The following is a 23,067-nucleotide window of genomic DNA, read 5'->3' on the forward strand; positions in this document are numbered from 1 at the left end:
TGAAAGAATGAGGATTACTGCCTTTCAGTTCAGTTCAGTTCAGTTCAGTCGCTCAGTCGTGTCTGACTCTTTGCGACCCCATGAACAGTAGCATGCCAGGCCTCCCTGTCCATCAGCAACTCCTGGAGTCCACCCAAACCCATGTCCGTTGAGTCGGTGATGCCATCCAACCATCTTATCTTCTGTCATCCCCTTCTCCTCCTACCCTCAATCTTTCCCAGCATCAGGGTCTTTTTCAGTGAATCAGCTCTTTGCATTAGGTGGCAGAGTTTCAGCTTCAACATCAGTCTTTCCAATGAACACCCAGGTCTGCCTTTAGTGATACCTTATAGAACTTTTCTAACAAAGACTCTTTTGTCCTCTTTGTAGCAACAGATAGCAGTCTTACTTATCACTCCCCGTTCTTCTCTCACCCCCATTTTGTCTCATCAAGAACTGTGCTCCAAACTTCCTGGTATATCCACTGCAGGGAACACAAGTTTCAACCCTTGGTCAGAGAACTAAGATCCCACATGCTGTGTAGCGCAGCCGAAAAAAAAAAAAAAAATAACACTCTTCTCTTGAGCTTGTTTCTGTCCCAGTATTGGGCGTTCTTGGTACATAAAAGGCACTCAATATGAGGAAGGAAATGGCAACCCACTCTAGTTTTCTTGCCTGGAAAATCTTATGGATAGAGGAGCCTTGTGGGCTATATAGCCCATGAGGTTGCAAGAGTTAGACAAGGCTTAGGAACCAAACCACCATATAACTTTCATATTAAAAGGCAATATAAATAGACAAGATAACTTTTAAAATAGTTACTGGTAGCTTTTCAGTGCTGAAAAGTAATATTTTGTCTTATTCTAGAGCTTCGTGACCTTTTAAATTATACCCACCGCCACAGGCAAATAAAAAGATGTGGCATTTTGGAATGCCACATTGTGTGGCTCTAGAAACTAATAATTTTGTGTGTTATCCTAGGAAGAATATAGGTTAAAGTGTATGGTTCATTTCTGGTTCTATTTTGCAGTCCAGTTTTTGTTTTACTTTGATTTCCACTTAAAGTTGGCTTTTAAAAAATACCTTATTTGTGTATCTTTATAAATCAGTCATTTGGGGTACAAGACTGATTGATAAAACATATGTGCAAAATAGAGGATGTTATTTTTAACAGCAACAGCAAAAAAAGTTCAGGTAAACTTCTTTGTTGTGTGAATAGTTTGTACAAGGCATTGTTCTTCCTGCTTGCACACTTCTAAAATACATGATATTCTAGCCTTATGCTTTAGTTGCTTGACAGACCAGTAATATACTAAAAACTAGCATTACAAGGAAGCCTGAATTAAATGTGTAATTAGCAGCGTGAACAAGCTGTAAGATTTGGGAAATCTTAGTGATCAAGATAACCACAATGGTGTGGTCGGTCACCCAGAGGCATACATCCTAGAGTGTGAAGTCAAGTGGGCCTTATGAAGCATTACTGTGAACAAAAAGCTAGTGGAGGTGATGGAATTCTAGATGAGCTATTTAAAATGCTAAAAGATGATGCTATCAAAGTGCTGCATTCAATATGTCAGCACATGGTGGTTCAGTGGGTAAAGTGTCTGCCTACAATGCGGGAGACCCAGGTTCGATCGCTGGGTCGGGAAGATTGCCTGGAGAAGGAAATGGCAACCCACTCCAGTACTCTTGCCTGGAAAATCCCAGGGACTGAGAAGCCTGGTAGGCTACAGTCCATGGGGTCGCAAAGAGTTGGACACAACTGAGTGACTTTCCTTTCCTTTGGATAACTCAGCAGTGGCCACAGGACTGGAAAAGGTCAGTTTTCATTCCAGTCTCAAAGGAGGGCAATGCCAAAGAATGCTCAAACTACCACACAGTTGTGCTTGTTTCACATGCTAACAAGGTTATGCTCAAAATCCTTCAAGCCAGGCTTCAGCAGTATATGAACCAAGAACTTCCAGATGTATAAGCTAGGTTTCTAAGAAGCAGCAGAACCAGAGATCAAATTGCCAGCATTTGTTGGATTATGGAAATAGCAAGGGAGTGCCAGAAAAACATATGCTTCTTTGACTATGTTAAAGTCTTTGTGGGGATCACAGCAAACTGGAAAATTCTTAAAGAGATGGGAATACCAGACCACCTTTTTTGTCTCCTGAGAAACCTGTGTATGCAGGTCAAGAAGCAGCAGTTAGAACTGCACATGGAACACCGACTGGTTCAAAATTGAGAAAGGACTATGACAAGGCTGTATATTGTCACCTGCTTATTTAACTTATATGCAGAGTACATCATATGAAATGCTGGGCTGGATGAATGACAAGCTGAAATCAAGATTTCCAGGAGAAATTTCAACAACCTCATATGCAGATGACACCACCCTAAAGGCAGAACTTTGGCCACCTCATGCGAAGAGTTGACTCATTGGAAAAGACTCTGATGCTGGGAGGGATTGGGGACAGGAGGAGAAGGGGATGACAGAGGATGAGATGGCTGGATGGCATCACCGACTCGATGGACGTGAGTCTGAGTGAACTCCAGGAGTTGGTGATGGACAGGGAGGCCTGGCGTGCTGCAATTCATGGGGTCGCAAAGAGTCGGACACGACTGAGCGACTGAACTGAACTGAACTGAACTGAATGGCAGAAAGCGAAGGGGAACTAAAGAGCCTCTTGATGAGGGTGAAAGAGGAGAGTGAAAAAGCTGACTTAAAACTCAACATTCGAAAAACTAAGATCTTGGCATTCGGTCCCATCACTTCATGGCAAATAGAAGGGAAAAAAGTGGAAACAATGACAGATTTTATTTTCTTGGGTTCCAAATCACTGCAGATGGTGATTGCAGCCATGAAATTAAAAACCAGTCACTCCTTAGAAGGAAAACTATGACAGACCTGGACCAAAAAAAAAAAAGGCAGAGACATCACTTTGCCAACAAAAGTCCATATAGTCAAAGCTCTAGTTTTTCCAGTAGTCATGAGTGCTGAAGAATTGATGCTTTCAAACTGGTGTTGTTGGAGAAAACTCTTGAGAGTCCCCTGGACTGTATGAACATCAAGCTAGTCAATCGTGAAGGGAATCAACTCTGAATAGTCATTGGAAGGACTGATGCTGAAGCTCCAATACTTTGGCCACCTGATTTCAACAGCCGACTCATTGGAAAAGATCCTGATGCTGGGAAAGATTGAAGGCCAAAGGAGAAGGAGGTGGCAGAGGATGTGATGGTTAGAGAGCCTCACTGACTCAAGGTGTATGAATTTGAGCAAACTCTGACAGATAGTGAAGGACAGGGAAACCTGGCGTGCTGCAGTCCATGAGGCTGCAAAGGGTTGGACATGACTTAGCAACTGAACACCACCACCACCACCACCAAGGCAGGACCTAGAAGAGCAGGGTTTCCTAGAGAGTGGTATGATTTAGAAAACTGAAGATGAAGGAACTAATCTAGGAGAGACAGTGGCATAAGAGAAAATGTAAGGTAGAAATGGCTGGTTTTGTTTGAAAGAAAACCTGCTTGATTGTACAGAGAATTGGATGAGGGACTAGCAGTAGGCCTTCATCTTTTTCTTTCTTTTAAAAAATTTATATTTTGAATTAAGTTTAGCCACAGACAAGTTGCAAAATTTCTCTTGTATGTTTCTACCATCACCATGTTACATAACTTTAGTGAAATGATCAAGACCATGGAAATATTTGCTCAGCGTAATTAAGCTACAGACCTTGTGAAGGTCACCACATTCTCTGAGGACTCTCTTTGTGTTTAATGACCTTATGCAGTGACTAAATCACATGTATTTAGTCGACATCTTCTTGTTCCTCTTCTAAATGTAAGAATGAATCAGCCTTCACTTGTCTTTAATAGTCTTGATATTTGTGGAAAGTGGTCATGTATTTTGTTGAATGTCTCTGAATTTGTCTCATATTTTACATGATGCAAATGAAGCTATTTATTTTTTGTCAGGGATACCATAGAAATTATATAGCATTCTTCTCAGGGCCTCATATGAAGGAGTAAGACTGTATCTTTTAAGAACTGCCAGTTAATGGAAGATATTTGATCAGGGGAATATTCCATAAAGGAGAATTTGAGAAAGCACACGTCTGTAGGAAGAAATTAAATGACAAATAACAGAAGAGACACTGTTACAATTCTCAATACCTGAAATTATAAGAAATTCCTGGATTCAGATAGAAATGATGAGTATGAGAAACTTATAAAAGAAGTGATTATATACTGATTATATACAAGAGGTAAAATTTTTAAATGTTAGTAAGATTCTGAGCATTAAAAATAAAATCAAAAGGGGAGTCTGTCTCATCCTTGATTGAGGAATGCTAGAATAAAATTAATTTTTCCAGATTTTAGATTTGATAATTCCAAGTGTGTGAGATATACACATAGTATAGCTGGATGGCCATCAGGCAGAGTGTCAATGAACACTTCATAGACATTGACAGTCCTCTGGCTTTAGATTTGGAAATCCTTCTTATAGAGCTAAGATTTGAAGTCATGACAGTTAAAAAAAAAATGTAGGGCAGGAAGTTTAGATCAAGAAAATGGGACTGTGAAAAGAGAACTTTCAGTGATGAGTTCATTTGTGGATGAGAAATAAGAGTAGAGGTTGGCAGAACACAGAGAATAAAGGAGTAAGTCAGAGAAGCGAGCTAGTGTAGAGCCGAGGATGCCAGAGCAGAGAGAATGTGAAGCAACCACGGTGTGATCAGCAGTGCCAATTGCTTTAGAGATCAAGATGATGACAGAATGGCAATGAGCTTTAGAAACAGTGAGAAGAATCTAGAATTATCAGTTGATGATATTAGGTTTGACTGTAAAGATTTGAGATTACCTTACAGTCTTATTCTGTAATATTCTCCCTTGATAAAGCCCTTTCTATTGTATTGTTATCACCAACAACTCAAAGGTTAGTCAAGAAATATTTGTGTCTAAGAATTATATAATATTTTTAGGACTTAGAAAGGTCTTAAGGACTTAGAAAGAAAAATATTATTTAACCTATGTGGCATAATACAACTTTTATTTCATAATTGAGACAGAATTCACACCACTGTGTTCCATGACTTGAAAAATCATTTCCCTGTAGAAGATCAGTAATGTGTAAATTTTATTAAAATTTTAAGACAGAAGAAAATTGTGTTTGAAAGGGGAGATTGGTGTTTTTAAAAGTTTCTCACCATCTATGTACTTCTCATTTCAAAACAAGGCTAAGTACATGTAGTATTAAGGATATTGCTATTATGTAGTATTGAGGCCAGTTGCATTTAATTTATAATAAAAATTTGTGTGCGATAATGTCGTTATTCTCAGTTTCTCTCTAGTAGTTGGTGTTACTGACCATTCTCTCTTTGAAATTCTCATCTATAGCTTCCACATCACCCTATCCTGCTCCCCAGCTCCCAGCAACCTCTCCGTTCTATTGTCATCGTCTTCATATCAAATCCTAAATGTGAGCATTCCCCAAGTTTCACCTCTGTGTCCTTTTATGTATGTGTCTCGTGTATTTTCATCCTGGGAGCTTAACCAGTGGACTTCAAACTGTGCTCCAGAGTCCTAAAATTTCTCAGAATTGTCTCAGGAGCTGCTGTGTAAGGATGGTTTTGCCCATCTTTAAAGTTAAGTAGCCCTGACTCTATGTGTATTGGGGTTTTGTGTAAAACTTCATTTGAAAAAGGAAATCATTTCTGCTGCTTAAAAATACTTACATAAACAGAGTGAGAGGGAAGGATCAAAAACCATTGACTTAAATTTCTCTTGTCTGAATGACACCCAAGTGAACACCCCGGATGTTTCAGCCCAGGGCCAGTCCTAGGCTCTCTTTTGTCCCCTGGACGTCTCAGCCTGGCTCGACAGCTGTCACTATCACTTCAGATTTCCACACCTGACATAAAATGCACTGTCTTTCTCCTGCAAAGCTAGTTCTCCCTCACAGAAATGTATATTTCTATTCATTGCTTTACTACTCTAAAATACACAAGTTCAAAAGAAGAGAACTAGTGTTGTCTTTTCTCTTCACTGCTCAAAGTCATCAGTCTCTAAGACTTGTTGATTTTGCCTTAGATCATGGTTCGCATATTTATCCTGTTCTTGCAAATAACACAGCTTCCATAAGGACTGAGGTATCCAGTTTTGGACTGCTCTCTGAATCTCCAAGGAGATCTCTCCGACTCTGGCCACTTAGCCCTATAGTATACTTTGAAATGCTGAGCCAGATTTCAGTTTTTGTTTGTTTTTTTAATAATGTATTCGTTATTATCACCACTCTCATTGTAAACTCCCGAAGCATTTCTTCCTTTTCTGTTTTAGCTGTGTGTAATGGGGATCACGCTAAAGCTCCAAACCCACCAATATTTTATTTAGTGCCTTGTATGTGCTTGGCATTGTGCTAAACACTTTATAGGTATTACTTAATTTTCCATATAATTCTCCAAGTGAGGTATTATTATTCTCTCTTTTATCAATGGGGAAACAGAAATTAACCATCCTATTCAAACACAGCAAATAAATGGAAAAATCAGGATTAGCAGTCTTAACCAATTAGCTCCATAGGCCAAGTGTGTAAGCTGCCTGTTCCCCATTCCCCTTCTTTTAAATGAGGGGAAATGTATGTGGGCTGTTGGGCCAGGACCACTGAAGGCAGCAGTCAAGGGAAAGGGCACTGGCTTTGCTGTTTTTAGAAGTGCCTTAAAGTTTACGTTAAGCCAGTTGTGAATCCATGCATCTTAAAAGAACAGTGCTCCCACTTCCTTCTCTGTGACTACCTTCGGCCTGCCCACCAAAAGGTTGCCCTTTTGTGATATTTTTTGCCTCAAGATTGTCCTTGATGTTGGTCATGAATTGATTTCACTCCATCAAAAAATGTTTTAGATACTGCTCTGAAGTGGCCCTCGTCTCTACTCCTCACTTCCTGGTGACTTCTTTTCTGGTTTCTAAAGTCTGGGGCCAGCCTTATCCCCTGCCAAGCCATGCTCTCTAATTGGGTGTGAACAAACGCTTAATGATGATGGTGATGTTGACATTAGAGCTACTTTATTAATTCACTCATTGGGTTGTAAACTCATGCGTTTTCTGTGTTCAGTCTTATCCCTAGGCCATGGCATTGCCCCTAACGGATAAGGAAGAATAGCTTACTGGTTGAGAGTATGAGCTCCTGAATCAAGCTGCGTACATGCAAAATTTGAGCCTGCTGTTGAATTACTGTCTGACCTTGGACAAGATATTTAAGTTCTTTGTGCATTATTTTTCTTTATCAGTAAATAGATATAGTAAAGTACTCACATCATACAGTTTAAAGATTAAATGAAACGAGATACTAAAATCACGTAGAAAAATACCTGGCAAATAATAACTACTAAATAAATATTTGTTATTGATGTGTGTGTGTGTGTGCTCTGTTGTGTCTGATGCTTTGCAACCCCGCAGACTCGAGCCGGCCAGGCCCCTCCATCATCCATTGGATTCTCCAGGCAGAAATACTGGAGTGGGTTGCCATTTCCTAATCCAGAATTATTGTTGTTAGTAGCCCTCAATGAATATTGGTTGACTGCATATTAAGAGTCTAATCTGTACCAGTAAGCACTTTGCTGCGCTTTTTTTGCATACATACTATTTGCTCCTCAATATCAAAATCACTGCAGATGGTGATTGCAGCCATGAAATTAAAAGACGCTTACTCCTTGGAAGGAAAGTTATGACCAACCTAGACACCATATTAAAAAGCAGAGACATTACTTTGCCAACAAAGGTATGTCTAGTCAAGGCTATGGTTTTTCCAGTGATCATGTATGGATGTGAGAGTTGGACTGTAAAGAAGGCTGAGTGCCGAAGAATTGATGCTTTTGAGCTGTGGTTTTGGAGAGGACTCTTGAGAGTCCCTTGGACTGCAAGAAGATCCAGCCAGTCCATCCTAAGGGAGATCAGTCCTGGGTGTTCATTGGAAGGACTGATGTTGAAGCTGAAGCTCCAGTACTTTGGCCACCTGATGTGAGGAGCTGACTCATTTGAAAAGACCCTGATGCTGGTACATATTGAGGGCGGGAGGAGAAGGGAACGACAGAGGATGAGATGATTGGATGGCATCACTGACTAAATGGACATGGGTTTGGGTAGACTCCGGGAGGCCTGGCGTGCTGTGGTTCACAGGGTCACAAAGAGTCGGACACAACTGAGCTGAACTGAACTGAACTGAATAACACTGTGAGGTTGACATTATTATTATTATTATCCATATCTTACAGGAAGAAAATTGGAACTGAGGTTGAATGACTTGGCCTGGGTCACATGGCTTGTAAACTGTGAGCAGTCAGTATTAGCACATGGTCTGTGTGACTTCAAAGCCCATGGTGCTTTTCCCATACCACTCAGCTTTCACAGAGGCCTTTGCAGTCCTTTCTGCCTGAGCCAGTCATAGTGCATTCCTTGAATTTATTGAGCTAACTGCATCAGACTGTTATTCAACCATCCAAGTGCATGCTCTGCTTTCTGTATTAGGATTACTTTCTTCAAGGGCAGAAACACTGATGCCTCATATGCTGTTTACATCATTGATGATTACGATTGAATACGTAAATGGCTGAACTGCTATCATTGTTTCTTAAAAGATGGTGGTAAAGGACTACTAATGGCATCCTCATCAAATAGAAAAGGAAGTTAATACTGCATAATTTTATTTCCCTGTTTATGATTTATTAATCACCTGCAGTTCTGCAGAGCATATAAAAATTGAAATACCTGTTTTCTTAGGAATTAAAAAATAGCATGAGAAACATATCTTCCCTTAAAAAGAGATTTTCTTCCTCCTTTTAGCCGAAAAGTTAAAAATACTGCTGTGGGGGTGTTGAAGTCACCTTTATATGTCGCTGCTTCCTTCTCTCCCCTCACACATACTGAGGCAGTTATTCATTCACTCAGTTTTAAAGATCTAAGAGTGAAGAAAATAGATAAGGTCCTTGCTCTCGCGGATCTTGTTTTAGTGGGAGGAGACAGGCATAAACAAGTAAAGAAATAAAATCATTACAGACAGTGACCACGTCTGGCATTTCAGAGTTTTCTGTGATGAGGCTGGGAAGTGAGCACCTGGGCTGGGTGGACAGGAGTGAGGGGCTGGCAACAAGCAGCGTAGGTGCACGTCTTCCAAAAAGAGCGCACACGCGGTCCCTGGGCTATTGCTTGGATGCAGCATATGGCTTTTACTTCGCTGTTCATCCACCTAGGTTCAAAGAGACTGTCAACAATAATGCTCTTCCCATGGCAAAAGTAAGAGCGTCAGGCGATTTTCACAGGTGCTCTGTTTCTTTCTTCTACTTCCCAGGGTGAGATAGGGCCTAGAATCAAAGCAGCACTTGGTTTTCTCTGTACCTGTAAAAGATTAGCCTTAAGTCAACAAGGATGATGCAAGCAGGGGGAAAAAAATGCAAGAAAATAGAGATGGAGCCAAAAAGGACAATTTCTGATTGTAAGAGCTGGTTTCTGTTTCCCATCATGGCGCAAGATGAGAAAGTTCTGCAGGGTTTAGGAGGCACAGCTGCCCTGGCCCTGCAGAGCGTCCTCAGCCTCATTGCCCGGCCAGGTGCTCAGCCCCACTGTGGAAGCACGGGGTTGATTTCCAGTGTGAAACAAGCCAGAAGTAAGGGCTGACATTTCCAGGGGACACTTGTGGTCCTTTTGCCTATAATTAGCACCTCTTAACCCTCAAACTTGCCCGTGCCTTTTTCAGGCTGTGGAAGCGCAAATTCGAAGTTTTGGGCAGACACCGTCTCAGCTGCTCATAGAGCCCCACCCTCCCAGAGGTTCTGCCATGCAAGCGGTAAGTGCAGCCTGCTCTCTCCTCGTTTCTTGCGTCTCTTTGAGACCCTGCTTGACATTCTTAACAGTCTTCCGTTGTACTTGAGCTTCTCCACCACACCTTGGCCTGTTCTTCTAATGTACTATTTGTGAACCTGGTAGCAGCCAGCAAATACTCCCTGTTCTCCTGGACTCTTAAGGAGGGCAGACATTGCTCCCGTGCTCCAGTATTTCATCAGCGCGTCATGTTCTGTGTTGCAGAATTAAAAGTTCCATCACTGTCTTATATCTCCATTCTGTGGTAGAGGGTGGGTACGTTTTCTGGTTTGATCCTCCGAGTGCCTAGATTAGTTTTCCTGTTGTGTTTATTCTTTACATCCCAGTGTTTTCACTTTGGGAATTTTGAAAGTAATCCTAATACATAGGCTATGTTACTGAGAGTCAGGAACCTTGGAGGAAAAAAATGATGGTGTGATATACTAAATACCCAAAGCTTAGTGCCTAGAATGGTGATTTTTCTCTCCTGTGATTCTGAGGGGTAGATAGGCATTTCTTCTCGTTCCCCTTGCCTCCCTCGTGCACTGCTGCGGCAGGCGCCAAGAGGCGAGACTCTCTTTCCATGTGGTCTTTCATCACGGAGGTTGGCCCAGGCCACTCCCACACACAGTGTTCCAGGAGAACACTTTCGCATGACTCCTTGAAGCTTGCTTTTGAACTTGCACAGCATCATTTATGCTGCTTTCTGTTGGCCAGAGCAAGTCAGAGGCCCGCCTAGAATCAGAAGCAGGGAAATAGACTAGAGCTGCAAAACCTGTGGCTATTCCTCCTTCATGTTTCCTGAAATTTCAGGGGGCAATTCTTTCATGACAAAACGAATTCAGCATAGGAACACACACTGCATGGCATGATAAAAATATTTTAAGTGTAGGCTATAGGTGTTTTATTTTTTCTTGAATTGTCCATCAATAGAACAGGTTGCTCATTACTGTTCTAAAGTAAGAACGGGGACATAGAGTCTGTTTCCATAAATGCAATGAGTATTTAGAATAGGTTCTAATTCCATGTTGGGGCTTAGAATGTAGGATTTCGCTGGATGCTGGGAAGGAGAGGGGCAGCCAGCAGGGCCCTGGATACAGATGTGGTCCTCTCTGCCTCCGACTCTCTGTCTCTTCCCATCTTTCCTTCTTCTTTGTGTCTTTTCCCCTTTTCCCATCTTTGTCATCATCTCTCTTCTTCCAAGTCTTTTTTCCCCTTCTTTCTCTAATGATATGAATTGACCATTACTATAAACTACAAACATTTAAACATTTATTTGCGTCTCCTTTTCCCCTCAGTGTTTTTAAGCAGGGGAAATCATATTTAAAAGAGCATAAAGGGTAGCTTTTAGTGAAAAGACAACACAGAAAGCGGACATTTGGCAAGAACAATGGAAGATAATGCATAAAAATAGTAAGAATGATTTATGCTCGGGGACTGGAATTAGTTTTAGTAATAGCTTGTCAATGAGACGCAGGCTGCTGCAGTGCTGGCTAATGGAAGCACCTCCGCTGCTCCACTGACTCTCTACCTGGGTCACTGCACGGCCTTGGTCACTGGGGCCAAGAGGGAGTCCCTCCTGCCAAGCCGCTCTCCGTGACCAAAGGATGACTGGCTCTCTGAGGCAGATCAGCCTTCCTGTCCCGGGGGTGGGAAGGCCGGGCCGGCACACGCTCATTTGAGGACAGGAGGCCATCTTTCCCATTGTCTTTATCCTCTGCATCGAAAACCTGAACTCTTTTTCAGACCTGTGCAAATTGTGCTTTTCCCTCTTACACATATGTGGGTGGGAAACAAAAGTGTGTTAGAAAGAAAGCAGAGTTGTCAACAAGTGCACACGTAATCTGGGAAAACCGAACGAAATCTAGCTATAGTGGTTTCCCACTTCTATGTCAGATGGGGCTGGTAGGGGCCCGCAGGGTTGATGAGGGTTTCTTTCTCTTCCCCCCGTGACTGGTTGTCCTGCTCATCAGCAGCTGTCACCATCCCTCTGGGCGAACCCAGTATGCCTGGCTGGCTTTTTCTTGCATCTAGTGCCCCTCATCCCATACTCACTGGCTACGGACGCGATGGCACTCCCCAGAGAGTTTCTTGCTCCTTGCCTCCGTTAGGCGCTCTCATCAGGCTGAAATGCACAGAACTACCGGAGAGCCAGCATGTTCTCAGGATGCAGGAATGGCTCTGGATATGGTGTCTGCAGCTTTCTGTGGAAGAGGGCACTTCCTTGCCCTGTGGCTAAGAGTTGGCCCACTAGAGGCACTGTGTACACAAGACATTCTTCCTATATGTTAAGAGATTTTTCCGTGTTTTTTTAAGGGCATAAACATTGGAATTATTCAATTTGAGCCTGATTGTATTTACAATATGAGCTGTTAAGCTCAGAAATATGTATCAGCTTCCTTTCAGTGAGACTTCATGATGTATGTTGTCGTCTGACTTCCTCAGAGTTTATAAATTGACTTTGGTAAATATTTTTTTTTTAAACCCACACAATTGGAAAACACAGTTTGGTTTTCTGAAATGACATTCATTTCCTTTTCTCCAGACTTCATCAAAGCTAGCTTATAGGAAATTTTGTTTGTGGTTGGCTCATTGTTTCTCATTTTTACACAATTTCACAGAAATCCTTAAAACCATGTAAGGGGTTCTTAGGATAACAAAGATTACTTACTGATATCAGAGGTTTTGAAACTCAAAGACCCAAATGTGTATTGCTTTTACTACTATTCAGATGAGTCCCCCCATCAGTGATGACTGCAGCGCACACACACGCACACAAATGCAGCAGAAATTAAGGCCGCCTCGTGCTGTGTTGAGGGCAGGAGCCGTAATATACACCAGGTGTAGTAATTAGCAGGCCCGCGAAGGCTGCCTGTCTGTCTGCCTTTGCTGCTGTTGCTGTATCCCCCTGTGCTTTCACACCATCAGATAGTTGGATTTAATTGAGGCCACATCAGATGAGGCATTACTGACACCTTTAATTGAATGAGCATCCAGGGAGGATTAACTCATAATATTGATTGGCTTTTAGCCACTTGCTCAGAGGGGTGTCTGGGTAGCTTATTAGTTGCCTTTATTTACACCTTTATGCAAAGAGTGCAAATAGGAATTCTTAGCGCAATATGTTTTTCTAAGTACTCTTAATAACTTTTTTAAAAGGACTGATAATAAAAATGCAAATGTATTTAAATTTTTATTAGCAGTTCTGAATGAATACGTGTTAAATATATGTGCCTACACATTTATATATACCTGGTGTTTTGAAATATGGCAATAAGAGAGCAACCAGAAGCACTTCATCAAGGTGTTTCAATTCTGAATGATACTCATCAGCTATTAGAAGATAGACATGGCTGTGGAGAATTGCTGAAAATGCACAGGGCAATTACTGTATGATAGCATAGTACCACAAAGTATAAATAAAGCCAGTAAATCAGTGTGGTGTTGTGTATGTCTCAGATTATGACATATGGTTTGTAGGAATGTTCTAAATCCTTAGTAGTCTTCCAGATTTATTATGTTGCTCGCTATTAGAACAGTGTTTTGTGTATCATTTCAGTTACATTTTGCTTTTCAAAGGAGAAATCGAAAGGCTTGAGCTTTCATTTCTTTACCGACCCAGAGGAGAGGCATCTAGGTATTTCTGTTCACCCTTAGCTACAGCACAAAGCAGTGGCATCCGCATTATAATAGGGCAGTGTTTATGACTTGGTACACTATATAAATATATTGTTTCTACAAGTACACTTAATTATGCATTGCTTTGAAACACCTTTATAATTAAGTTTGTGCATCACGTTCATAAATTATTTCTCTACTGTAATAATGTATGCTGTACAACTGTTGTTCATAAATAGATTTGTTAATTATCTCTTTATTTAGTTGTCAAAGTCCTCATACTGACTCAACACAACTTTTGATAATCTTTGGCGATTACCTTGGCTGGCTTTTGTGTCTATGGCCTGGTCTCATTCTCATATTATTATCTCATGCATAATAACTGTTGGCATGGTTTAACACAATCCTCAATACTTTGCCTATTTAGAATCTAAGTCAAGTCACTCTTTTTAATTCTTCTTGGGAATGGGGTGGGGAAGAGAGTTAATAAAAATTTATGGGTTTTTAAAGTGACCATTCATGTATTTTGCTTCAGTCACCTAGAAATTCAACGAATGACGTGTGAAAACCAGACAAATCCTAATTGCTGTTTCTCTGAGCCTTTCTGCTCACTGTGCTCTCACTTGCAACTTGGGTTAACGTGGTCTTCCTCTTCTTTTCCTACACCCTCTTTCTTTCCTGTCTTTCCTTGTCTTTCCCTTCTCGTTTATTTGGATCTTGTCTTGTCCACTCAACAGTATCTCCTCCTGCAGAGTCCATTGATGTTCACAGACCAAGCTCAGCAGGATGTTATCATGGTCCTAAAGTTCCCCTCCAACTCCCCTGTCACTCACGTGGCGGCCAACACCCAGCCTGGGCTGGCAGCTCCTGCTGTGATCACAGTCACTGCTAACCGGCTGTTTGCCATGAACAAGTGGCACAACCTTCCAGGTAAGTGAAGACATACCCTTCTAAGGCATAGTAACTGCTGAACACTGTATAAAGATATTGTAAGTGTTAGTCAGTCAGTTGTGTCTGACTCTTTGTGACCCCATGGACTGTAGCTTACCAGACTCCTCTTGTCCATGAAATTCTCCACACAAGAATACCGAAGTTGGTAGCCATTCCCTTCCCCAGGGCATCTTCCTGACCCAGGGATCAAACCCAAGTCTCCCACATTGCAGGCAGATTCTTTACCATCTGAGCCATCAGGGATCCAAAATACATTGTTATATCCACCTAAATATATTATATCTCAACATTTAAGCTTTTTAGTTTTCAAACATACTCGTCTGAATCAAAATGTTGAATACTTGGAAAGGTTTAAAGAAGTCCCTCTGAAGCATGTATTAATAATAAAACTTAAAACACAAACTGTTCTCTGGCATCTAGTGATTTGTCTTTACTCCTTGGAGATAAATATTATCATACACTAACATTCCATGTCATGTCCATAAATAGCCTGTATTGATTTATCAGATGCTCCTTTTTCCCCACGTATTCATTTGCTCCATATACACGCCTCATTGTTGGCCGTGTGCCTTTTTATGCAGGGCATGGAACTCTTTGTTGTGGGTGATAGAAAAAAGGACACGTAAATTACACAGCCAAAATACTACAAACCCTCAAGTATATCCTGTTGTTTCATTAAGTGCTGAAGAATTAGGGTGACTAAGGGCAAGATACTGAAATAACCATTAGACTCATACACCATCACAACTTGAAGAGACATGAGAGTTGGCCTTGTCCAGACCCACATGCTACCCCTGAAGATGCGGAGCCCCGGGGAGCCTGGCTTGTTCAGTAGCACATATGGGGCACTCAGTGGCAGCGCCAGGTTTGAACCCAAGTTTTCTGACTCATATTTTATGATCATTCCTCCATGATTTATTGCCTCTCATTAGAACAGGAATGTTGGGATCTGCATTTAGTACTGTTCCTTGTGGCCACTGGTTAGAAATTCTCTTTTTAAAGAAGGAAAATCTTTCACAGTCCTGAATTATAGGGTTTTTATCCCCAAGCCATTGTTTTAGGTAGGAAATTTGAAAGGATAGCCTTTAATAGTCTGTTAACTTGTTATTAAATCTGTAAAGCGTACATAAAGCACCACCCATTATAATACCTGAAATGGTTGCACAGATATGAATTCTTGAACAAGGGTCTCATGCCACATTAAATGCTAGAATGTTTAGAATGGAACAGAACTGAACTGATGTTCAAATGAAAACTAGATATACTAACTAACTATGGTCAGTAAGGTAATTTGGTACCCTTTATGAAAAATCCATGGTTGGTGTCAGAATTTCTTAAATATAGCCATTTTCCTGGCCATTAGAAATGAATGATCATATTTGATTAGAGAATAGATTTTATAAATGGTAGAGAAAGTTAAAATTGAGATACATATAACGTCTCTATCACTAGGTCCTTTTATTCCTTTTCTTCAAGTGAACTTATCTTGCAGCAGTAAATGTGTATGCAGATGACATATTTTGGGACTAAAGATTATAATTTGATTAATGAATTTGATTTTTTTGCTGTTGTTTCTCTAAATACCACTCATTAGAAGAAAAAGATGCTGGTAGTGTGTTCTGTCAGGCACACAGAGGATCATCTTCGTGCGCTGTGTGCAGTTACCTTAGAGCCTGGCATAAGCTCCAGTGTGTGTGGCATCAGGCCCCTCCCAACGATGCTCATCCTGGGTGGCTGCTGTGGCAGCTCTAGGAACTCGTTCAGTTTAAACAGAGCGACAGTACGTGTGAGGAGAGACAAACCTTTTCAGCTGCTAGGAAGCCCCAAGCACTCTGCATTCCTGGCTTTCATCTAGCCTAGCAGTGAGCAGGAGCTGAGCTCGCTCCACCAGAGAGCTGCTAGGCTGATCCTCAGGTGCCAGGCTCCCTCCCTCCCTGTGTGACTGAGCTCCTGACCCTCCCCTTTGAAGCAAGCCCGTGGCCCTGCCTGGAAGGCTGGCTGCCCTTACCGCCTGCTGGTCAGCCCTTCTCCCTGCTCGCCACTGTCCTCTAGACCTGGAAAGTGATTCAGGGGCAGCCTCCTTCTGCTGGAATGCCCCATATGGGACATCCGACTTCTCTGAGCCCAGGCTCGCTTCTCTGTAAGATATGAGGAGAGAAGATGGCGTATGCTTTGCCAGCTCCTTGCCTTGAATCCTCCCCATTGAGCCTTCTTTGGGTCTGTGCCTTGCGTCACTGGTGGTTTTTGTCCCTGTCCTCTGGCTTTATAATATGATGCGGCCACTCCTCATCAGATAATGCAAAGAATAATAGCGTATGGAAAAACTCAGGCGATTCTCTTTCTACAACATGCTCCCCAATTCTCAGTACACCTACACCTAAAAATGTTAAGTGTCCATCTTATTAAATCTGTGCCTCATTTCAGGTATGTGATAAACATACCTGATCTTCCATCCTACGTTTTGCTACCTTTACCTGTCAGTGTGCCGTGATTGAAACAAATGTCAAAACTTCCTAACAGTCTCTTCAGTGAATATCAAATTCATGTTACACTATTTTTTTTTTAGTTTAGATTCTGATTCTTTTCTGATAGTCTCTGATTCCCATAATTCATTCATAAGACAGCTAGTTCTTGTCAATGTAGTGTCTTGAGTCCTGATTTAGAGAAAAAATCATCTTTATCCTTCCATCTCATTCAAGGGGCCTTGAGGAACATCCAGAAAAAATAAAATAATGGCACCTAACCTTCATAGAGCATTTTCTAGCTTCTGAATACTGTTTTAATCGCTTCACATCTATTAACTCACTGAATCCCCTCGACAGCCTTAAGATGTAGGTTCTATACTTAGGTTGAACCATACAAAATTGCCATTTTAATAGGTCAAGCCATCAGGTGTTGGTGATTCCATGAGGTTCAGCCTAACCCATTTAACAGAGCAGGAGCCTGAAACAGTGAGCAGACATGACTGGCCAAAGGCCACACAGGCAGTCAGCGGCAGAAGTGGAACTTGAGGCATCACCAAAAATAGCTTACCCGCTAAATCTCTTTCACTGACAGTTTGGTTTTAATGTTTCTGTGATCCCAGATTCCTAAAGACATAGAAACAGCTTCTCAGGGTATTAGTGTTGATGGGCACTGGAGTTGCTGGAGTAAATGCTGTGTTGGTAAATCAGAGGCTGAGCTTTTCCCTGATGAGTCTCTGTGTGCTGTGATTTCCTTACCGGCAGAGCTGTAATCAGCAAAAACAATACCTTTAGCGAAAGAGGGAGTCCTGAGGCTTTCATTTTTCATCTACTTTAATATCGTATGTATACTCAACTATAATTTTTAGTGCTAATATTATACTCAGGTATTTTATCATATTAGTGATCTTCCAAAAGATCATTGAAAAGGCCTTGAAAAGTTGGTATTTACTAACAGCGGAAATGCTGACATAATGATTTTAAAATTAATCTAATGAACACATTGGAATGTATGCCATTTTTATTTTCAGCCCCTCAAGGACAGTCAGATGTCTTAAAATCTGATGATATTAATATCATCTTAATCTTAGAATCTGATGATATTAAGCAGAGCTCTAATACCAACCAAGCAGTAGTTAAAATGCTTATGAGTCTGTAAAAGGCAGATATTGACCAAAGTGAATGGCTGAGTCATTGGAGGAAAATCTTTTGGAAAAGGACCAAGAATTTAACTCTCAGAATTACAAAGCTGAAAAGGTTATCTGTTCTAAACCCTTCATTCTGGAGCTTATGATTTGCCCAAGGTTGCACAAGTGGCCAGTGGTCAGTCCTGCTTCCTACAATACCTCTTATCCACCAAAAACCCTTCTACCTTTCACGGGGCTGCAGCCTATAAAATCTCTTTTCCATCACAAAATAGGTACCTCTGAATCCTTAAAACCATTTTGAAAATTAAACAAACTGTCCTTAGTATGGATTGATTTTTGTTACTCATTTGCTTCTCATTATTTTTAAATGGAAACCATGGAAATATTAAATATTAATAAAAGTTTTTTTTCAACCGCAATCAAATCTTCAGGAAAACATTTCAGCCAAATGCATTTAACTAAAACATTTATCTGCAGATAGCTTTCTTTATTTTTATTCCAACTTTCAATTGATTGATTTAAGTGATGGATGAAGCATTGAATGTTCTTTGACTTGGAGCTTTCCCTTTCTCCATCATAAATTGACGTTTTTGTGGATCCTTTGTGCTGCAGCATTCAAAACTGCCTTTTTAAGAAGTAACAAAAAAGCTAGTATTTGCTACAGTCAGCAGATGGTTGTCACATTTTGTTTTCAGCGCTCTTTACCACTTAATTTTGTTTTGTTGCGGCATCAGAGGTTGCCAGTCAAGCATCTGCTATAGCTTATGGCCTAGGACTGGAGCCACTGCTGATGGCACATGTTCAGAACGGCGCTAATCTAAAATAAATGTTTAATAAGCTAGCCATAGAAGCACCTGGATTTTTTGTTTGTTTAAATTTCACAAAACTGTCTTGAGAGATTTGGAGGTTGGAAACAATTCTACATGAGATTTGACTTAAGCATTTTTATGTAGCTCAGTATATGAAAAATAATGCTCTCTCTCTTTTTTTTTTTATCTTTTGTGAATTCCAGCTCATCAAGGTGCTGTACAAGACCAGCCATACCAGCTGCCAGTGGAAATCGATCCTCTCATAGGTCTGTCACTTCCTTCTCTCTTTGCGATTCATTAAGCTCTGTATGGTGGCCCTGAAGTGTAGATTACAGTTGTTTTTCACTTGCTGGTTGCTGGGAATGGAATTTTCCTGATAAACCATTTGCATGCAAATTGGAATGCAATGAGCTGTGGCTATGCTGGTATTTCATCAACTCCCCCTCGTTGGTTTGCCTAATTTGAACAGGCCTAGGACGCGTGTCACCGAAAATTAATATGGATGCTGTAATAATGTGTGATTGAGAATGCGCATGAAGTACTGTCAGGATAATATTGGATCTTTTCATCACTCAGACTTGTTGATGAGCAGGAGCGAGGCACGTTATGATGAATTGGTGCACCAGTAATGTGATGGAGCTCCTTTGCTAGGGAAATTTTCATAATAACAGTGGGTTCTTAGCAGCTCTGTGTTGAGAAAAATAAAACTGTAGTGCCAGGGTTTCATCATTAAAGGAGATCAGTCCTTTCTTCCTGGACCCTCCTTCCAGTCTGAGGGGATTAATGTGCAATTGCAGAGCAGTTTCAAAGTTGAAATATATTGCCCAGCCAATGGCAGTGTTAAGATATTTGTATTCATTTTCCTAGGGTCCTGCAGCCCAATAAATTGCCATTGGAGGTTAAATTTGTTCAGGGAGAAAAAAAAAAAGTAGAAGGAGACCAGAAAGAGCCATTGGGATGAAATGAGCATCTGCGGCAGACGACTTAGAATATTTAATTGCTGCTGTGCTTTTTAAGTAGGTTAGTTGAAATCTCTAGTTTAGCATTTTCCAGCCTATCGTGGGGATTTCAACTGTGACTTCACTAAGAATGGTACACCTTGGTATTGAAGATAACTGTTCAATAGCTTTTAGAATAAAAAACCTAATTGCCCAGCTGTAGGGATATGTTGCTAGCATGGATGTTTGTGTTTGGCTTGTAATTTTGTCATATTTCCCCAGCACAAATGAATTTGTTAGCATTTTTAAGTTTTTAGATAAACCGTAAGAATAAGCGGATTTATTATTTTAAAATTCAAGGTGCTCCTTGTGCCCATGTCACTTTTCTTTTTTTTTTTTTTTTGTCCCTAACACCATTGTTTCAGTGGGGAGTTAAATGGCCAGCATTTGCAGATGAATTATCAAGATGAGCTAAAATAACCTTAAGCTCTAAACTGTCTGTTATCATTTTCCCAAATATAAGCAGAAATCTAAGAATTAAGTGTCTATATGAAAGACAACCAATACCCTGGTTCCTGAATCTTGTTTTGCTTTGAGTAATATGATTTGCCATATGTATATTTTTTTAAATTAAAGGCCCACTTGGGTAAAGTTCTAAGAGTCAGGAAAATAATAAAACCCATTTCTTGTGCCACTTAGAGCCTGGTTTCTGAAGTGCAGAATCATTGTTTGTCTTAAAACTTGATAATGAATATCGTATAGTATAAAGTCTAAATGAATTCGGAAATGGTAACCCTGTAGAGAAGGCATGGGGGAAAGGGGTGAGATAGTCAATATTTTAGGTTTTGTGGGCCATAAGGTCTCAGACCCAACTATTTAACTCTGCTGTTATAGCACAAAAGCAGCCATAGATAACATATAAACAAGCGAGCATTGCTGTGCTCCAGTAAAACTTCATATGCAAACCCAGGCACAAGCCAGATTCAGCCTTCAGGCCATAGTCTTCCCTGCTGACCATTGGTCATCAGACTGTTCCGTGTCTCCTGAAGTAGTTGTTTAAAACCATGTGTCTTCTCACACATTTTTAAGTTGATGTCTAAAATATTTTAATGTGATATCATCACGCGTTTAAATAGTTGCAAAGATTATGATTTTTGGCATAGTGTGTAAAATTTTGAATACATCCAGCAGACACTAAACATCAAAGTCACTTGATAGTCAACCTTTTCTGTTTTTAAAAAATTCATTGGAAGAAATTTTTACCATTTGAACATTTTTCTTACCTTGAATTTGTACTTTCATTCTGCTTTCCCTACACAATTTTAACTGTAGAAAATTGATTACCCCATTAAACAGTTTTCAGCAATAAAAATATATATGTAAATATAAATGTTGAGATTTCCTGTGACCTTAAGGCCCAGCTTTAAAAAATTAACCCTCATTGAGTTATTAAAAATATTAATACATATTTGTTAAAATTACAAATAATAAATTTTAGTACTATTAAACATACACAACACATATTTATTGAAAATAGGAAATACAGCTTTAATGAATGGGAGTGTCTCCCTAAATAGTTCATGTATTCATGGATAAACATTATTTGTTGCTGAAAGAGACAGAATTTGTCAACAGTTCTATCCTAATTTTTCGTTTTTTATAGATGGATGCTCTCAGGAGTGTTACTCACATGAGAAGATAGATGGGAAAGGAGAGAGTTTTGTTTTAGCAATGTCATTCAAATCTTCAAACTCTTCCCAAGTTACATGACAAAATTCATAGAGTGACATATTGTTAAGGATTACTTTTATGTTTTATCATTAAATAATCATTTTAACAATCTATCACTGAAACTTATTTTTAATGATCTATCAATTGACAGCGTGATTAGATCCTCCTTCCATTTATTGAAAGCAGTGAATTGGAAACCACCTGCCCTGCAGAATGATGTGATACCTAGGCATTCACTTTCTAGCATCACATCAATAGTTTGAATTGTCTCTCTATTTGGCTCTCAAGAGATTTTTGTACCCTGGAGTAAAGCACCATAGTAAGATTCTGTCTAGCGGAAGACGAGCGAGCAAAAAGGGAGGTAGGAAAGGAAAACTCACAGGAGAGTTCTCAGGCAAAGCTGTTTCAAGCTAGAGAACTCATGAAAGTTGTGGAACCAGAAATTGATTCCCTGAAAACCATCTGTGCCTGTGTATCCCTTGGGAAATCTTATACCACCCCCCGCCGCCCCCCAACAAGGGTATACATGCTCCAGTTTGTAGACTGCTTATCTAGACAAATATACCTAATTTTCATCAAATAAAAATACTTTCAGTACTGAATCTTATGAGGTTTACTAGAGAAAACAGTAAGATAAAGAAAAGGCAGTTGTAGGATAGGTTATATAGACTCAATGGATGGATGGACGGACAGATAGATTAGGTGTTGCAGTGTTAAATTATCAGTAATCACTTATTTGGAAAATAGTTCATCTGAATGCTGAAGGGGCATCAGCCTTTACCCATGACAAGTTTGTGGTCATTCAATTCAAAATTCTATACATGTCCAGGTCTGTCAAATTAGGTCCTCCCAGTCGGGAAGATCTCCTGGAGAAGGAAATGGCAACGCACTCCAGTATTCTTGCCTGGAAAATCCCATGGATGGAGGAGCCTGGTAGGCTACAGTCCATGGGGTTGCAAAGAGTCGGACATGACTAAGCGACTTCACTCACTCACTCAGGAAATAATGCCCAAAAGACCAGTGAAAGTTTATATATCATATAAGCGAAAGTCATATAAACACTAACAAAAATATGATATTTTTATAATTTTCATGTGAAATGAAGAACTGTAGTAACCAGTATAGAAAATACCATATATCTTGTTTTAAATTGCTAGGTTTTTGGAAATTAAAAGATTTAATTGTATCACACAGGTTCACTGCAGTGAGAGGCTAACGTCTTTCCATAATATACTATGATACACAAAAGCTTTTTCACCTGCCAGGAACTTCCCTTTGTGTGGAAGGAGGGGGCACGTGATTCTTGACTAGAGGCCTACCCTTTTTACAACTGCTATCACTTTCTAGGCCATTAATCTCCCCAAAGTATATGAAGCCCATTATCAAACAGTTATCTAATAATCTTACATGGTTAGGTTGTACAGTCAGACACCAGCAGAACTTTGGCGTATTTCACGTGAATACGTTTGCTATGTTTTGTATGCCATGAGGGCAAGGGGTATTTTATCTCTCTGCATCCCAGCGGAGGACTGGAAAGTATTTTGAACACTTTTTTTCTTTCGTATTACTTTCTGAGCCTTCTATTGAATTGGCCATC

At 40.3% G+C, this 23,067-nt stretch overlaps 1 protein-coding gene across 1 annotated transcript in view; it reads left to right on the forward strand.

Annotated features, from left to right (window-relative positions):
- LRBA (LPS responsive beige-like anchor protein) overlaps positions 1 to 23,067 on the forward strand; it is a 746,329-nt gene that overhangs the window by 683,992 nt on the left and 39,270 nt on the right. The window contains exons 49-51 of the mRNA XM_068990001.1: positions 9,710 to 9,799; positions 14,169 to 14,361; positions 19,005 to 19,067. Of these exons, the coding sequence (XP_068846102.1) occupies positions 9,710 to 9,799; positions 14,169 to 14,361; positions 19,005 to 19,067 (346 nt within the window). The remainder of the gene's footprint in view (positions 1 to 9,709; positions 9,800 to 14,168; positions 14,362 to 19,004; positions 19,068 to 23,067) is intronic.

This window comes from Capricornis sumatraensis, chromosome 17, assembly GCF_032405125.1.
Source record: "Capricornis sumatraensis isolate serow.1 chromosome 17, serow.2, whole genome shotgun sequence".
Lineage (NCBI taxonomy): Eukaryota > Metazoa > Chordata > Mammalia > Artiodactyla > Bovidae > Capricornis > Capricornis sumatraensis.